This window comes from Erpetoichthys calabaricus, chromosome 10 (genome assembly GCF_900747795.2).
Source record: "Erpetoichthys calabaricus chromosome 10, fErpCal1.3, whole genome shotgun sequence".
Taxonomy (NCBI): Eukaryota; Metazoa; Chordata; class Cladistia; order Polypteriformes; family Polypteridae; genus Erpetoichthys; species Erpetoichthys calabaricus.
In genome coordinates this window covers 98981672-98998073 of record NC_041403.2, presented here as the reverse complement: position 1 = coordinate 98998073, position 16402 = coordinate 98981672, and the positions used below count along the sequence as shown (strand labels likewise).

The 16402-nt window shown below is 37.6% G+C and overlaps 2 protein-coding genes across 2 annotated transcripts in view; one reads left to right on the top strand and one right to left on the bottom strand.

The window, feature by feature from the left end:
* LOC114658415 (cadherin-4-like) overlaps window positions 1–16402 on the top strand; it is a 2147065-nt gene that overhangs the window by 1780105 nt on the left and 350558 nt on the right. The window lies entirely within an intron of this gene.
* Window positions 1–16402, bottom strand: part of cables2b (Cdk5 and Abl enzyme substrate 2b) — a 71753-nt gene that overhangs the window by 15523 nt on the left and 39828 nt on the right. The window contains exons 3-5 of the mRNA XM_028811667.2: window positions 12680–12757; window positions 6953–7061; window positions 6388–6547 (exon numbers count right to left, since the gene is read on the bottom strand). Coding sequence (XP_028667500.1) covers window positions 6388–6547; window positions 6953–7061; window positions 12680–12757 — 347 coding nt within the window. The remainder of the gene's footprint in view (window positions 1–6387; window positions 6548–6952; window positions 7062–12679; window positions 12758–16402) is intronic.

The window sequence follows — 16402 nt, the reverse complement described above, 5'->3', positions numbered from 1 at the left end:
TTCCTTTGACTTCATGCTTGGTTTGTGCTCTGACATGAACTGTCAACTGTGGGACCTTATATAGACAGGTGTGTGCCTTTCCAAATCATGTCCAATCAACTGAATTTACCACAGGTGAACTCCAATTCAGCTGCAGAGACATCTCAAGGATGATCAGGGGAAACAGGATGCACCTGAGCTCAATTTTGAGCTTCATGGCAAAGGCTGTGAATACTTATGTACATGTGCGTTCCCAATTTTTTTATTTTTAATAAATTTGCAAAAATCTCAAGTAAACTTTTTTTCACGTTGTCATTATGGGGTGTTGTGTGTAGAATTCTGAGGAAAAAAATGAATTTAATTCATTTTGGAATAAGGCTGTAACATAACAAAATGTGGAAAAAGTGATGTGCTGTGAATACTTTCCGGATGCACTGTATATTGACCTCAGGAACAGTTTGCACCTTGGTGTGTGGTCTGGACCCAAAGAATGGATTCGATGTTTTTATTGCAATCTATCTATCTCTTTCTCTGTATTATAAAAAGAAAAAAATCTTTGGATGGAGACGAGACGTGATGTTCTCGGAAAACACTTTGACGTCACGCAAGACAAGGCAGTGAGACAAAAGGACAGCTGCTGTACAGGCTTTTAAATGATCGACACGTATCGCAACAAGCAGAACACGCACCTCGCCAGCAGCAGCAAGCCAGCAGATGATCCGACCACATCTCCTTAGCATGTGTTCAGCCCCCCGCCTTCTCAACGCGAGCAGCGTTATACACCCCGGGAGAAAGACATTTAACCAAACCCGGGGCCGGAAATAAAGGACAAAGAGTAGATGACAAAGTAGAACGTCGAAATAGCTCATTCACTACAGCTTTATTACTGGCAAATATCAAGAAATAAAAAATGAATGATAAAATAATCTCTTTAAATTGTATATCCGGTTAACCAAACCCGGGGGTTGCGAGCGAAACGAGCAGGGGGCAGAGCCCCCTAGTGTATCTATCTATCTATCTATCTATCTATCTATCTATCTATCTATCTATCTATCTATCTATCTATCTATCTATCTATCTATATCTCTCTCTCTCTCTATATATATATATATATCGATATATATCTATATCTATATATACATATATATATATATATATATATATATATATATATATATATATACACATATATATATATATATGCATACATACATACATACATACATACAGTCATATGAAAAAGTTTGGGAACCCCTCTTAATTGTTTGGATTTTTGTTTATCATTGGCTGAGCTTTCAAAGTAGCAACTTCCTTTTAATATATGACATGCCTTATGGAAACAGTAGTATTTCAGCAATGACATTAAGTTTATTAGATTAACAGAAAATATGCAATATGCATCATAACAAAATTAGACAGGTACATAAATTTGAGCACCCCAACAATGATATTACATCAATACTTAGTTGAGCCTCCTTTTGCAAATATAACAGCCTCTAGACGCCTCCTATAGTCTTTAATGAGTGTCTGGATTCTGGATGGAGGTATTTCTGACTTCCATATAAAATCTCTCCAGTTCAGTTAAATTTGATAGCTGCCGATCATGGACAGCCTGCTTCAAATCATCCCACATATTTTCGATGATATTCAAGTCAGGGGACTGTGACAGCCATTCTAGAACAATGTACTTGTTCCTCTGCATGAATGGCTTTGTAGATTTTGAACTGTGTTTTGGGTCATTGTCTTGTTGGAATATCGTAACTTCGTAACCCTTCGTAACTTCAACTTTGTGACTGATGCTTGAACATTATCCTGAAGAATTTGTTGATACTGGGTTGAATTCATCCGACCCTCGACATTAACAAGGGCTCCAGTACCTGAACTAGCCACACAGCATGATGGAACCTCCACCAAATTTGACAGTAGGTAGCAGGTGTTTTATTTGGAATACAATGTTCTTCTTCCGCCATGCAAAGCGCTTTTTGTTATGACCAAATAACTCAATTTTTGTCTCATCAGCCCAAAGCACTTTGTTCCAAAATGAATGAGACTCTGTTTGTGGCGTGAGTGCAGAAAGGGCTTCTTTCTCATCACCCTGCCATACAGATGTTCTTTGTGCAAATTGCGCTGAATTGTAGAACGATGTACAGATACACTATCTGCAGCAAGATGTTGTAGCCTTCCCCTAAACCATGATACTGAACAATCTTTGTTTTCAGATCTTTTTGAGAGTTGCTTTGACGATCCCATGCTGTCATTCTTCAGAGGAGAGTCAAAGGGAAGCACAACTTGCAATTGACCACCTTAAATACCTTTTCTTATGATTGGACACAGTTCAAGTTAAAGTTCAAGGCTTAATGAGCTAATCCAACCAATTTGGTGTTACAAGTAATCAGTATTGAGCAGTTACATGCATTCGAATCAGCACAATTACAAGGGTACCCACATTTTTGCACAGCCAGTTTTTCACATTTGATTTAATTTCATACAACTAAATACTGCTTCACTAAAAATTTTTGTTCGGAAAACACCCCAGTACTCAGATGTTCCTAGGAAATGAGACATACCACTGTTATCTTTTTTTGTTGAAAGTAGAGTAAATTATTATGCAGGCTGAGAGGGGTTCCCAAACTTTTTCATATGACTGTGTGTGTGTATATATATATGTGTGTGTTTATATTTTAATAGTCATTAAGTGTAAGCCTTTAACAAAGTATGACACCAAAAGCCTGTAGTGTGGATTATGTAGTCTAGAAAAATGCAGTACATTAAAAATTGTGATTGTAAAAGCATATCCTGATTTATCAAACTGCCAAAAGACAAGCATATTCCTACTTTGATGTAATAGTTAATAAATGTCAAATGTTCCTCAGCATGTGCAATATGCATGACAGTGATTGTTATAGTATTTACTTAACTCAGAGAAATTATAAATCTTGACACTATCTCTTCAAAGCTTTGTAGGAAATGTAACGTATGTAAAATAAAATACACAAAGGTAAATTTTTGGAAGTAGTAAAAGGGTTATTAGTGTTCAAATTAAACATCACACAGACAGAGCAATTTTAGCTTTCTATGCCTCCAGGTAAACCATCATATGAAACCATCAGGCAAACAGAAATTGGCCATACAATTACTGAGTGTCATGCTTCACTCGCCCACCCCCTCGTTTGGTTTACCGGATAAACAATTTAAAGAGATTGTTATTTTCATGGGAATTGTTACATATACATTATTTTCATTCTTACTTTAAAACTTTTGTAAAAACAATATTTGTCCTTTATTTCCTGCCCTGGGCATGGTTAAATATCTTTCTCGTGGCACTTATAACGCTGCTCGCTTTGTGAAGGGGGGTCTGAACGCACGCTAAAGAGATGTGATCGGTTCAGCTGGTGTCTTGCTGCTGCTGCTGGCCAGCTGTGTGTTGTGCTTGTCGCGCTTTGTGTCAATCACTTAAAAGCCTGTATAGCAGCTGTCCTTTTTCCACTTCGCGTCTCTGCCGCTCGCTTTGTGATGGGGGGGGGGGGGGAGCTAAACGAACGCTAAGCAGAAGTGGACAGATCAGCTACAGGCTTTGTGCTGCTTCTGCCAAGATGCATGCCTGTTCTGTTTGCTCTGCGTGTTCTGAAGTAGTACGAGGAGGAGTGTTTGGGGTGTGTGACGGCTGAACGCCCGCTAAGGAGAAGTGCTCGGATCTGGTCACGATCGCTTCGCTCAAACCCCCCCACCCCCCCCCACCCCGGAGGCATGCTACGCTCCTGCCACTTCGTCTTGGGAAGGGGGGAGCTGAATGCACGCTAAGGAGAAGTGGACTTTGTTCTGGCTCTGTGCAACTTGTTTTTCAGCTTGTCACTCTGCATGTCAATCATTTAAACGCCTCTACAACAGCTGGATCACTGCCTTGTCTTGCGTGAAGTTAAAATGTTTTATAACAGAGAGATGTTACTCATATCCTTAGCCCGACATCCACATATCATATGTGTTTACAAAGTGTGTTTTAATAAGTTTACATGTTTTTAAAGCGTGTGGGAGGGGTATTTTAAGGCTTAAACTACAAAAAAAATGTCTTTCTATATCGTGGATTTTCACCTATTGCGGGTGGGTCTGGAATGTAACTTCCGCAATAGGCGGGGGATTACTGTGTGTGTGTGTGTGTATATATATATATATATATATATATATATATATATATATATATCCATCCATTATCCAACCCGCTGAATCTGAACACAGGGTCACGGGGGTCTGCTGGAGCCAATCTCAGCCAACACAGGGCACAAGGCAGGAACCAATCCTGGGCAGGGTGCCAACCCACCGCAGGGGACACACAAACACACCCAAACACCAAGCACACACTAGGGCCAATTTAGAATCGCCAATCGACCTAACCTGCATGTCTTTGGACTGTGGGAGGAAACCCACGCAGACATGGGGAGAACATGCAAACTCCACGCAGGGAGGACCTGGGAAGCGAACCTAGGTCCCCAGGTCTCCCAACTTAGAGGCAGCAGCGCTACCCACTGCGCCACCCCTATATATATATATATATATTTTTTTTTTTTTGTAAAGGAATTTTTATGGGGAAACAACCAACTTCAGATGCACAGTGACATTAATCCTAAATGAAATTATATAAGAAGAACCCTGTCCCTCTCCACAACATGCGCATGGTCTAAAATGCTCAAGAAAATAGAAGAGGAGGAGAAGAATAGAGGAGGCAGTGCTGGCCAAGCACACTCTACACCTCATGGGCCATCACAGCAATCATTAGCAAAGCTGACCATACCATATAGAGGACTATATTTTCTCCTGTTAACCTTTGCAGCTCAAAGATAAAATAAGGGACAATTGATTTAAAAAAAAAAATCTTCCAAGCTTTAAGAGACATCTGCCGATTTCAATAAGAGCCCAGGGCTGATTTGACAGGGATTGTGAAAAGACAAGATAACATTTGTTGTATATAACTGAGACAGGCAACATCGAGTAAAAGTAAGACATAAGGTAATAAAGGGAATGTATGTCAACAGAAAAGGTACAAGACATAAAATTATCAAAAATAGTTGGACATTCTCAAAAACAAATGAGGGAATATGTCCAGTGCCCTAGTTTCACAAAGATAACTGAATGCATCTAAGGGCAATCCTATAGGAATTCAACTTCAAGAGGTCAGGTATGGTGTATGTTCCAATTTGAAGGTAATACTTTAAAGGTAGAGATTCCCAACTGAAATTACATATCCTTTATTTTTGAAAATGGAGGGACATTAAATCTGAGCAGCTGTGGGGAAACGACTTTACCAGATGGATTGAATAGGCAGAGGCTGGTGAGAAGCTTCACATGTTCTTGCTAAAAGGGTTTCAACTGGCATTAGGCACAAGTGTACTGGGTTATAAATTTTAACCATAGGGTCTAAAGGAAGATATGATGCCACACCTACGCTAGAGGTAGAAAAAGAAAGATGAGTGAGAAATAGAACAGTTAAGCTTCAGGGACTTAAATGTACATAGACCAGTATCATCTAGGATGTACATTCACTCATAACCTAACCTAACCTGTTAGCCTTTGGATTGTGGGAGAAAAAAAACCAAAACAAAATTACATAAAGAAAACGCAACATGGACACAAGGAAATGAGCCAGCCTCAAAAAGACAATGTCCCAGCAAGGATTTAAGCCCAGAACTCTCAGTCTGTGATGCAGCCATGTTAAAGCCAGAGAGCACACCATGAGGTATTCAAGTATAGACAAATAGCGCTTGCTTTATTGTTTGCAATCACAAAAACGTTTTCTTTAATGAGTCTTAACTCTGCTTCTTCATGTGAAGACAGCATAGCAGGAACTAATAATTTTAACTTTATATAACAGAAACAAATACCAAAATTATAAGCACATGTGACTTTATTATTCTAGTGCTTAGCAATGAATATACATAATATTGGAATGTATCCACATTTTCACATAAACAGACATATCAATATCTCACTGAGTAAAGAATTGCATATGTCTGAATTTAATAAACCATATATAGGTGGACAATTGAAAAACAAGATCCCAAATAGCTTTCAGCTCTTTGAGGTCATTTTTGTATTTAGTAAGTTTTGAAAGTTCCAAGCTCTAATAAAACTTGAAAACGGACTCCAAATAAATTGTATTAAATCAATACTGAGTTTTGTTCAATTCTTTTTGACAAAAATGCCCTTTACAAGTAATGGAGAGCAGGAACATTTGATTCAACGGAAACAGCACTTCAATAAATTCTAGAAGAGCAAATAAACTACATCTGACAGATTAGACCACTGTGTTTTTATATATAATTTCTACAAACAATTTAAGAAACATACTAAATATAAATATAAAGAAGGAAAAATAAAATAATAAAACAAATTAACTTAAAATCAAAGTTTTTGTACCTGGTTCTGATGCCAAAACTGTACTACTAAATCGTGCAGAAGTAAAATTCCGTGCTGTACTTGTTCTAGGTGTTTGAGTTGTCACTGTAGGCTCAGATGTTGGTGTCTTCTGCTTGACTAATGCATTTGTTGGATACAGAAATCTGGCATATGAAACAGTCTGTCAAAGCAAAAAAAAAATGTTTTAACATAATTTAAACCAATGTCCGATTCAAACCAGATTCATCCTCTTAATATCGTAAAAGCAAAGTAACTTTTATCAAAAAATATGGACTACAAATAGATATCACCTAGGATATTGAACCAGAAATGCTGGAGTTATGTGGCAACTGTGTCACCATTACAGATGGCAGTAAAGCAATATATCCAAATTTTAAAAAAAGAGGAAAAAAAGTCAGAAATATAACCTAATAAATATCTACATAAAATTGAACAGACATTACTATAGAACAAAAGAGTAGAAAATATGGATCTGATTTTTGAAACAGGTAACATCAGGAGATAATCTAGAAATATTGTGGCTTTTTAATAGAAACATTATTGAATACCCTTCCTCCCTTGTTACCTTTCCATCTGCACCAAGCTCTACTCCTTCAAGACTTGGAACCATTTCTAGGTTGGAAAGTGTGCCACCAGAAGAATGCCGTTGTCTCTGTCCATCCAGTGTGGGGTCACTGCAAAAACAGTACAATCAAGAGCAGTTACAAATATTCACCTACATAAAAATGTTCATATTATGTGTATATAGTACAAGGGATGTTCAAAAAGTTTCTGCACTTTTTTTTAAACTCTATTTATTAAGAATTTCAAAAACAAATTACGAGCACTTTTCTACATAGTCTCCTTCGTGTGCAATGCAATTTTCCCAGCGTCATTCCAACTTTTTAATGCACAACTACTACTCCTCCCAACTTCATCATTTCCAACGAAAATGTAGAAGGGCTGAAACTTTTTAAATGTCTCTCAAATATAGTAGAGTATATACATGTATGTACTGTAAATCTGATATACACACGTAGACTGTCCAAAACCAAGAATACAAACTGACATCTTCATTAATAGTTACCAACCATTTCACACTTGCAGTATACCAATAGAAAGAATTCTGATATTCAGCTGTATACCTGTTTATGAATGACACAGTATGTGATTAGTTACATAACTGATAAACAAGACATTAACACACATTAAAATAAAAACTGCTCAAACAAAGTTAGAGATTTAAGTATTTTAAAATGTAAATAAAGTATAAATATAAATATATTTTTTAGGAATTTGATGTACTATAATAAAAACATTTAAGAAAACAAACCTGAAACTCTTCCCTGCTACAGCCTTTAAGTTGAAAGAAACATTATCTCCTATTTCTTCCCCAAGGAAACTTCTCAAAACCTACAATGTAATTTCCTCTTAAAAAAAAAACACACACACACACACAATTCCTTCCCCTGCTTCCAAGTCAAGGTCAAAGTGCTTGGCTTTCCTTTGGAACACACTCCTAAATTGGCAATGGGAAAATTGTGTGCCCCCACCCCCTTTGAAATCTGGCCAAATCATGAATATACTGTTGGAAAGACAAAAATAAACATGGCAGCTTAAAAATGATATCTGTCCATAGCAATAAAGAACAAGGAGCAAAAAGTGAATAAAATGGCAATCTTCAAAACTAACAAAGATGTGAGAGGTTTAGGGTAAATGGCTGGTACATATTTTACATAAAAATGAATTTAATATATTTGTTTCTTTTATAAGAAATATTTATGTTTTATAGTTGTGAATAAAACCTGCTAAAAATAATGCTGTTTTACTTTGTGGAGAGTAGGGGGTGCAACTGAGCCCCAAACACACGTGCACCAAGACAGTCTCGGATTCAAAACATTTACTGTTTTATTCAAGAAATGCCATTAAGAGGCTTCTCTTCAGTGAACACAATATACAATTGAATGCTTTCTCTTTACACTCTTCACTTCTCCCATGCAGCCTTGTCCACCCCCTCCCAACTCTGACCAACTTCCTATGTGGAGCAGCTTATTTTCTGGCAGACCCAAGAGAACTTATGGTGCCATAGTACTGGATGACGGTAGCACTTCCAGGGGGTAGTCCAACAAAACGGGTGTGTGTGTCTTCTCCTGGCAGAGCCCTCTGGAAACACCCATGGTCCCTGACCAGGCTGTTCTTCCAAAGTACAGTACCCAGAATGCCCTGCTGGTGTCCATATTGGGCCTATGCCAGAGGGACACTGTCATCCATCATATTGGGGAGAAACTGCTCTTGCAGGTAGTCTCCCCCTGACCATCCATTATTCTTTTATGCTGACTTGTATGGTAACCAAAAACCACCCTGACCTGGTTAGGACTCCAAGGTTTATCCCTCACCTCAGTCAAGATGCCAGTCCATCCAACAGGGCATCTACAATTTGTACTTCAAAATTACCCGTTCTAAACAAATATTAAGACAGTGAACCAATCCTGGGCCATAACATACAAATACATACCACTTCATAACATGCAAGATATTAAAAAGGAAGATTTTTTAATAACTTATCTGTACAGTTTTTTTTTTTTGTTTTTTTTTTAAAGTTTGATGTTCAGCGCTTCAAATCATACAGTGTACCAAAAAAGTTTTTTTTTTCTTATTGTACCTTCCACAAGAATTTGTACTCTAAAGAATTTTCACTCTAGCAAATAATAATCTCTACTAATACTCTCAAGCTGACTTTTACATTCAACAGCTTCTTCTTCTTCTTTATGGTTTACCATGACTGAATTATAATGCTGTGTGCTTCATTTAAAAAAAAAAAAAACTACAATTTTCAAGTTACTGCATTTTTATTGAAAATCATACAGAAGTTACTCATAATCAAGCAAAATCATCAATATAATATTTTCTAGTCTCTTAAATAAACACCACCCCACCACATACGGAATCAAATGGCTACAACTACCGCTATCTTTAGTCATTTATATCCTGCTCCAGTGGTCAATGTCAGGTCAATACTGGATTACAGATTACCAAGAATATCCCTCAAGCCTTTGGACACGTCACATCTGTTGATTAAATAGTTGATTAAAATAAACTGAAAAGGTGCTGTTTAATAACTAGTAAAATATTCTAAAGATACTATTTTATAAAAAAAAATCTTTGGTATTAGCTGGCAGTGTCAGTAGATATTACTAAAAAATTTAGACACATAATTCCTATAATTTATGATGTGTCCTTTCAATTTTTTTTTAAATTAGTTTTGCAATTACTCTTTATTTTACAGCTGTCTAGATTTAATACTGCAAATCCTGTGTGGTGGTAAATCCTCTTTGTACCATCTATAAACTGTTTGTGAAGGCCAGGATAACTTTTCTGTGACAGATTTAATACTGTAGGCTTTTTGGCAACACAAAACAAATTTACTTTGCAAATGTCCTAATGTGTAGCAGATAACAACAATATAAATACTGAGATTGTAAGAATAAACTCTTCTCTGAATAAAATACACAGTACCTTTTCTCTTTTGCATAGATTTTTAGACTATGGGTTACGTTGTAGCGGGGCCACATAGTGTTAAATGTCAGTACTGAGTGCGTCTCGTTTTATTGTCCCGTTTACTGTTTATGTGCATCAGTTAATGCCGTCCCCGAAAAGGGGGACGGATGATGGAAGGAGACCACAGCCGCAAACCTGGAAAACACCTGTTTAAAATCAATCAATCCCAGCCGTCACAGGACTATATAAGCCAGCAGGAGGAGAAGGAAGGAAGAGGAGAGAAGGAGATTTTTTTTCACCATCACGACCACACTGTACCTGTTCTTTTCCATATCGCGCTTAGCCATCCAGTTTGTTTTTCCATCTGCCGGATTTACTTCAAGGACCTCACCATGAGAGACCCCGGGGTAGGACTTAATCATCCACCACACACACGAGGATTCACGGTGAGGCTGTTCCATTTTTTCCGGGGAGAATCAAACAACGCAATATCACTAATTCAGTCAACCGCTTTCAGGACAGTTTCTTTATTACCGGACTCACGTTCTCATTCATTTTCAGTTTATCATTCATTGTTGTTCGTGTTGTGTGTTTATTTGTTACAGGGACAAGGGAGGGTTTTTGTTGTGTGTATATATATATTTGGTGGTGTCTTGTTATTGCTGGGGTGAAGGGATATTTATATTTATATACGTTTCTATTTTTTGCATGTCTTATTTTACTTAATACATATAACCCGTTTAAATTTTACATCCTGTTTTTGTGTGCTTATATTTTTCACCGTCGATTTTGTGGGGGAAAAGTTCAATTGGTAAGAAGTACGGCTTGATAGTTAGATTATTTCTCAGTAAATTATCCAGGCCACTGGTCTTGGAGGTGTAGCTGCCGGCTGGGTAAAAGGGGTCGGCCGTTACAACGTGTTGTCTGAATTTAGGTCATTCAGGGTTGTAAATTCACAATAGTACTCAATATGAAATAGTCATGTACAGTTTCTGGTTTGTCTTACAATACATCAGCTCGGGCAGTTTATGCAAGTCACCTGCATCAGGAATTCCTCAAGTAGGACCTAAACCCTGTGATGAGTGCCGGCGGTGGTTTCTCTAAGAGGATGGGGATGAGTGTCGGTGGTGATTCTCCATGGGGGAACAGGGTGACTGTTGGTAGAAAATTTGGGTCTTGAAAGCCCAAAAAATGCAATATTGGGTCACAAGAAAATAAAATTTAAGAACCACTGCTCTATTGTATTAAAATTCAAAATTCTCAATCTCTGACACTACAATGACATTTACTGATTGACATGTCTGTGAAAGTTTTTCTAAACTGAGTCTTTCTATCATTTGCACACATAATCTTTGTCAAGGCAAAATAATTCAAAATAATGTTTTGTTTAGTTAAATGCTGATGATCTGTAATTTAAACCATACCTGTATGTGTTAATTATCTCAAGAACACTTTAAAGGACAATTAAAGGCAAATTACTTATTAAAAATGAACAATGTAGAAACACTAAAAGCATTTATCAGTGCTCAAAATTTCAAAACAAACACATGCCAAATCAAAAGAACAGTTGTGACAGAATGCTAAACATTTATTTCAAGTGACTCTAAATAAGAAAAATGTGTATGGCTCTCTAGGCTTGACAATGAAAACTCTGCACTTCAAAAATGAATAGAATTAAAGATGTCTACTAGCCTTGAATTAATTCAACAAACTGCTACTGATCCATCCAACCACCCACCTTCTAAACCCGTTATACTGTATCTATAGTAGAGTCGCGGGGAAGCTGGAGCCTTTCTCAGCACTCACAAGGCACAAGGCAAACTGCTACTGATATCTCATCTAAAAAACATTTCAAATGAGTGATGTTGTCAGGTGGATGACAGACAGGATTCCAACAATCAGATGACTGGGGTCATAACATTTTGTGATGAGAGCAGAGATGACAAGACATTTGAATAGAAATTAAGGAATGCAAAGGCACATGTACATATATGCATACACACATACATTCAGGTGTACCCAGTATAAAACTTTCTCTCATTCAAACAGACTCTATTTAAAGCAATCAGTTAACCTAACCTGCACATACATATCTATGTGATGTGACAGAACACCTTGCAAAGACACAGGGAAACCATGTACACTCCACATGGAAGGTTAATAAACAGTTTGATCCCGGGGCTCTTGAGCTTTGAGGTAGCCACACTAACCACTATATCTCTGTGCTACCCATACATATTTCAGCATATGAAGATGTTAACAAAAAAGGACATTTGTTCTATGTGAAGAAATACATTCAGGCTGAGAATAGAAGTTTGGTAGTCTCAGGTTTTGAAAATGAGCGGAGTTATAATTTAAAATGCTCCCAAAAGGGGTATCTTTGTTGTATGTCATAGTGAATTTGTATGCAAGCTGTAATGACATCATTGTGGAATGATAAGAAGGTAGTAAGTATCTCTGAATAGTTTTATTGAAATGATATAATAATTCAAAATACGCCTATAACTACCCTGAATATCAAAGATTATTGTTGTTGCAATTATTTCTTTAATTTTAAGAACTACCATCAGATATGTCTATCAGGACATGCACAAAGTTCTTTAAAACACACTAAAAAACTATGGATTTATAGAAAGATGCAATTAAAGCGAAATGAAAATTGGAAAACAGAAAACAAACGTACATCCATATCTGTTCAATGGAAGGCCTCTTGGTTAGAAAGGGTAAATAATTAATGTCACAATCAAAACATATATTACTTATTACAGAGAATGCTGCATAAAATGAAACAATCAATGTTAACATTAAGCCTTACCTGAAATATAAGCTCTCTCCATAAGGTAGCACTGAAAATGCGGCACAGAGAGACCTTTTGGCACAGATGAGGACAATCCTAAAAGCAGTAAAAAAATAAATAAATAAATAAATGTACAAAATCAAAGAGTAAACACAAATTACACTTTGTGCAAATTTTAGCCAACAAAATTTCTTCTGTAAACTAAAATAAACATTAGATACAATAAAGCAAGTAATAATTTCTTTGATCTATGCACAGTATAAACACATGGATCTGTAACTGATTATTAAAATGGCTGATTTCTAACTTATTATAAATGGCAATTATAGCCACTAAATTAATATTACCAAAGGTAATTATCTGATTGTCTATCTTTATTCCAGGTACCTTAAATGACTGGAGTACTGTAGGACAAAGTGGGAATTACCCATTCTGCTAGGCTTTAGTGGCCATCCAGGCCTGTTAAAACAGCAGATTTAACAGGAATGCAGTCATTTAACTGCCAAAACTTAACTTACATTCCAAACTAAGTATGGACCAGTCTGTATTTCATCTGATAACGAGGGTGGAAATCTGCATTGAACTGACTGAGGACACTCTGCAGGCCCTTTCAGGCCAGAAGGTGTCAAAATAGACAGCCCACTCAAAGAGCTATAATTCAACAACTGACAATGACAAATGACAACTGTGATGGATAAAATAACCAGCTTAAGAAAGAAACTGATTTTGTAACTGGAAGTAACTTTAATCCAATCCTGAGACATTATACATTCCTTCAAAAACTAGGTGCACTCTTATCTGTGGGGCAATCTGTGCACATTCTCCAAAATTACTGAAAAATCTATGAAACAACCTCTCTCTGAAACCAGAAAGTTGAAGTTGCTCCCTAGTGGTGTGTGATATATATAATCTACAGTAACATCCTAATTGTTGTTTTAATGTGATGTGTGAGCTGACATTATCGAATGTTACTTACTTCGTAAAAATCTATCAAAAACTCACCTTCAGATTCCATGCATTCCCTGCCTCATCTATCTAGTCTTACGGGGCCAGACACATCGTTTATGTTAAATTTTTTGCAATTCATATATTCATGAACACAGCAGTTTATTGTAACCAGAAGCTTGCTCTCTGCTGGATCAAATTAACAAGAGCACCATTGCTCTTTGAAGTTAAAAATCAGTGCCCATACTTTGAGCAGCACCTTCATAAATTAGTTTCGAATTGTGACATTCAGGAGTCATCTAATTGTTCCACCTGTCATCCTCCACTGGAACCTGAAGCAGCAACAAATATATATGCGTATATGTATATATATGCAGTCATGGCTGAAATTATCAGCACCCCTGGAATTTTCCCAGGAAATGCACCATTTCTCCCAGAAAATTATTGCAATTACAAATGTTTTTGTATATACATGTTTATTTCTTTTATGTGCATTGGAACAACACAAAAAAACAGAAAAAAAAAGCCAAATCTAACATCATGTCACATAGAACTCCAAAAATGGGCCGGGCAAAATTATTGGCACCCTTTCAAAATTGTGGGTAAATCGTTTTATTTCAAGCATATGATGCTCGTTTGAACTCACCCGTGGCAAGAAACAGGTGCTGGCAATATAGCAATCACACCTGAAGCCAGTTAAAATGGAGAAAAGTTGACTCAACCTTTCTGTTGTGTGTCTGAGTGTGCCACACTAAGCATGGAGAACAGAAAGAAGAGCAGAGAATTGTCTGTGGACTTGAGAACAAAAATTATGGAAAAATATCAACAATCTCAAGGCTACAAGTCCATCTCCAGAGATGTTCATGTTCCTTTGTTCCACCGTGTGCAACATAATCGAGAAGTTCACAACACATGGCACTGTAGCTAATCTCCCTGGACGTGGACGGAAGAGAAAAATTGATAAAAGACTCCAACGAAGGATAGTCCGAATGGTGGATAAACAGCCCCAATCAACTTCAAAACATATTCAAGCTGTTCTGCAGGCTCAGGGTGCAACAGTGTCAGTTCGAACTATCCGTCGACATCTGAATGAAATGAAACGCTATAGCAGGAGAGCCAGAAGGACCCCACTGCTGACACAGAACATAAAAAAGCCAGACTGGAGTTTGCCAAAATGTACTTGAGTAAGCCAAAATCCTTCTGGGCGAACGTCTTGTGGACAGATGAGACCAAGGTAGAGCTTTTTGGTAAAGCTCATCATTCTACTGTTTACAGAAAACGGAATGAGGCCTACGAAGAAAAGAACACAGTACCTACAATCAAATATGGTGGAGGTTCCAAGATGTTTTGGGGATGTTTTGCTGCCTCTGGCACTGGATGCCTTGACTGTGTGCAAGGCATCATGAAATCTGAAGACTACCAAAAGATATTAGGGTGCAATGTAGGGCCCAGTGTCAAAAGATATTAGGGTGCAATGTAGGGCCCAGTGTCAGAAAGCTGGGTCTGCATCAGAGGTCATGGGTGTTCTAGCTGGACAATGACCCCAAACATACCTCTAAAGGCACTCAGAAATGGTTGAAGACAAAGCGCTGGAGAGTTCTGAGGTGGCCAGCAATGAGTCTGGATCTAAATCCGATTGAACACTTACGGAGAGATCTCAAAATTGCTGTTGGGAGAAGGCGCCCTTCAAATCTGAGAAACCTCGAGCAGTTTGCAAACGAAGAGTGGTCAGAAATTCCAGTTGAGAGGTGTAACAAGCTTGTTGATGGTTATAGGAAGCGCTTGATTTCAGTTATTTTTTCCAAAGGGTGTGCAACCAAATATTAAGTAGAGGGTGCCAATAATTTTCTCCAGCCTGGTTTTTGAGTTTTGTGTGAAATGATGTCATATTTGGTTTTTTTCTTTTTTTTTGTGTTGTTCCAATGCACATAAATGAAATAAACATGTGTATAGTAAAACATTTGTAATTGCAACAATTTTCTGGGAGAAATGGTGCACTCTCAAGGAAAATTCCTGGAGTGCCGATAATTTCGGCCATGACTATAGATATATACACAGTGGGTACGGAAAGTATTCAGACCCCCTTCAATTTTTCACTCTTTGTTAAATTGCAGCCATTTGCTAAAATCATTTACATTAATTTTTTTTCTCATTAATGTACACACAGCACCCCATATTGACAGACAAAAAAAAGAATTTTTGAAATTGTTGCAGATTTATTAAAAAAGAAAAACTGAAATATCACATGGTCCTAAGTATTCAGACCCTTTGCTGTGACATTCATATATTTAACTCAGGTGCTTTCCATTTCTTCTGATCATCCTTGAGATCACCTTCATTTGAGTCCAGCTGTGTTTGATTATACTGATTGGACTTGATTAGGAAAGCCACACACCTGTCTATATAAGACCTTACAGCTCACAATGCATGTCAGCAAATGAGAATCATGAGGTCAAAGGAACTGCCTGAAGAGCTCAGAGACAGAATTGTGGCAAGGCACAGATCTGGCCAAGGTTACAAAAAATTTCTGCTGCACTTAAGGTTCCCAAGAGCACAGTGGCCTCCATAATCCTTAAATGGAAGACGTTTGGGACGACCAGAACCCTTCCTAGAGCTGGCCGTCCGGCCAAGCTGAGCTACCAGGGGAGAAGAGCCTTGGTGAAAGAGGTAAAGAAGAACCCAAAGATCACTTTGGCTGAGCTCCAGAGATGCAGTCAGGAGATGGGAGAAAGTTGTAGAAAGTCAACCATCACTGCAGCCCTCCACCAGTCAGTGCAAGACACATGACAGCCTGCA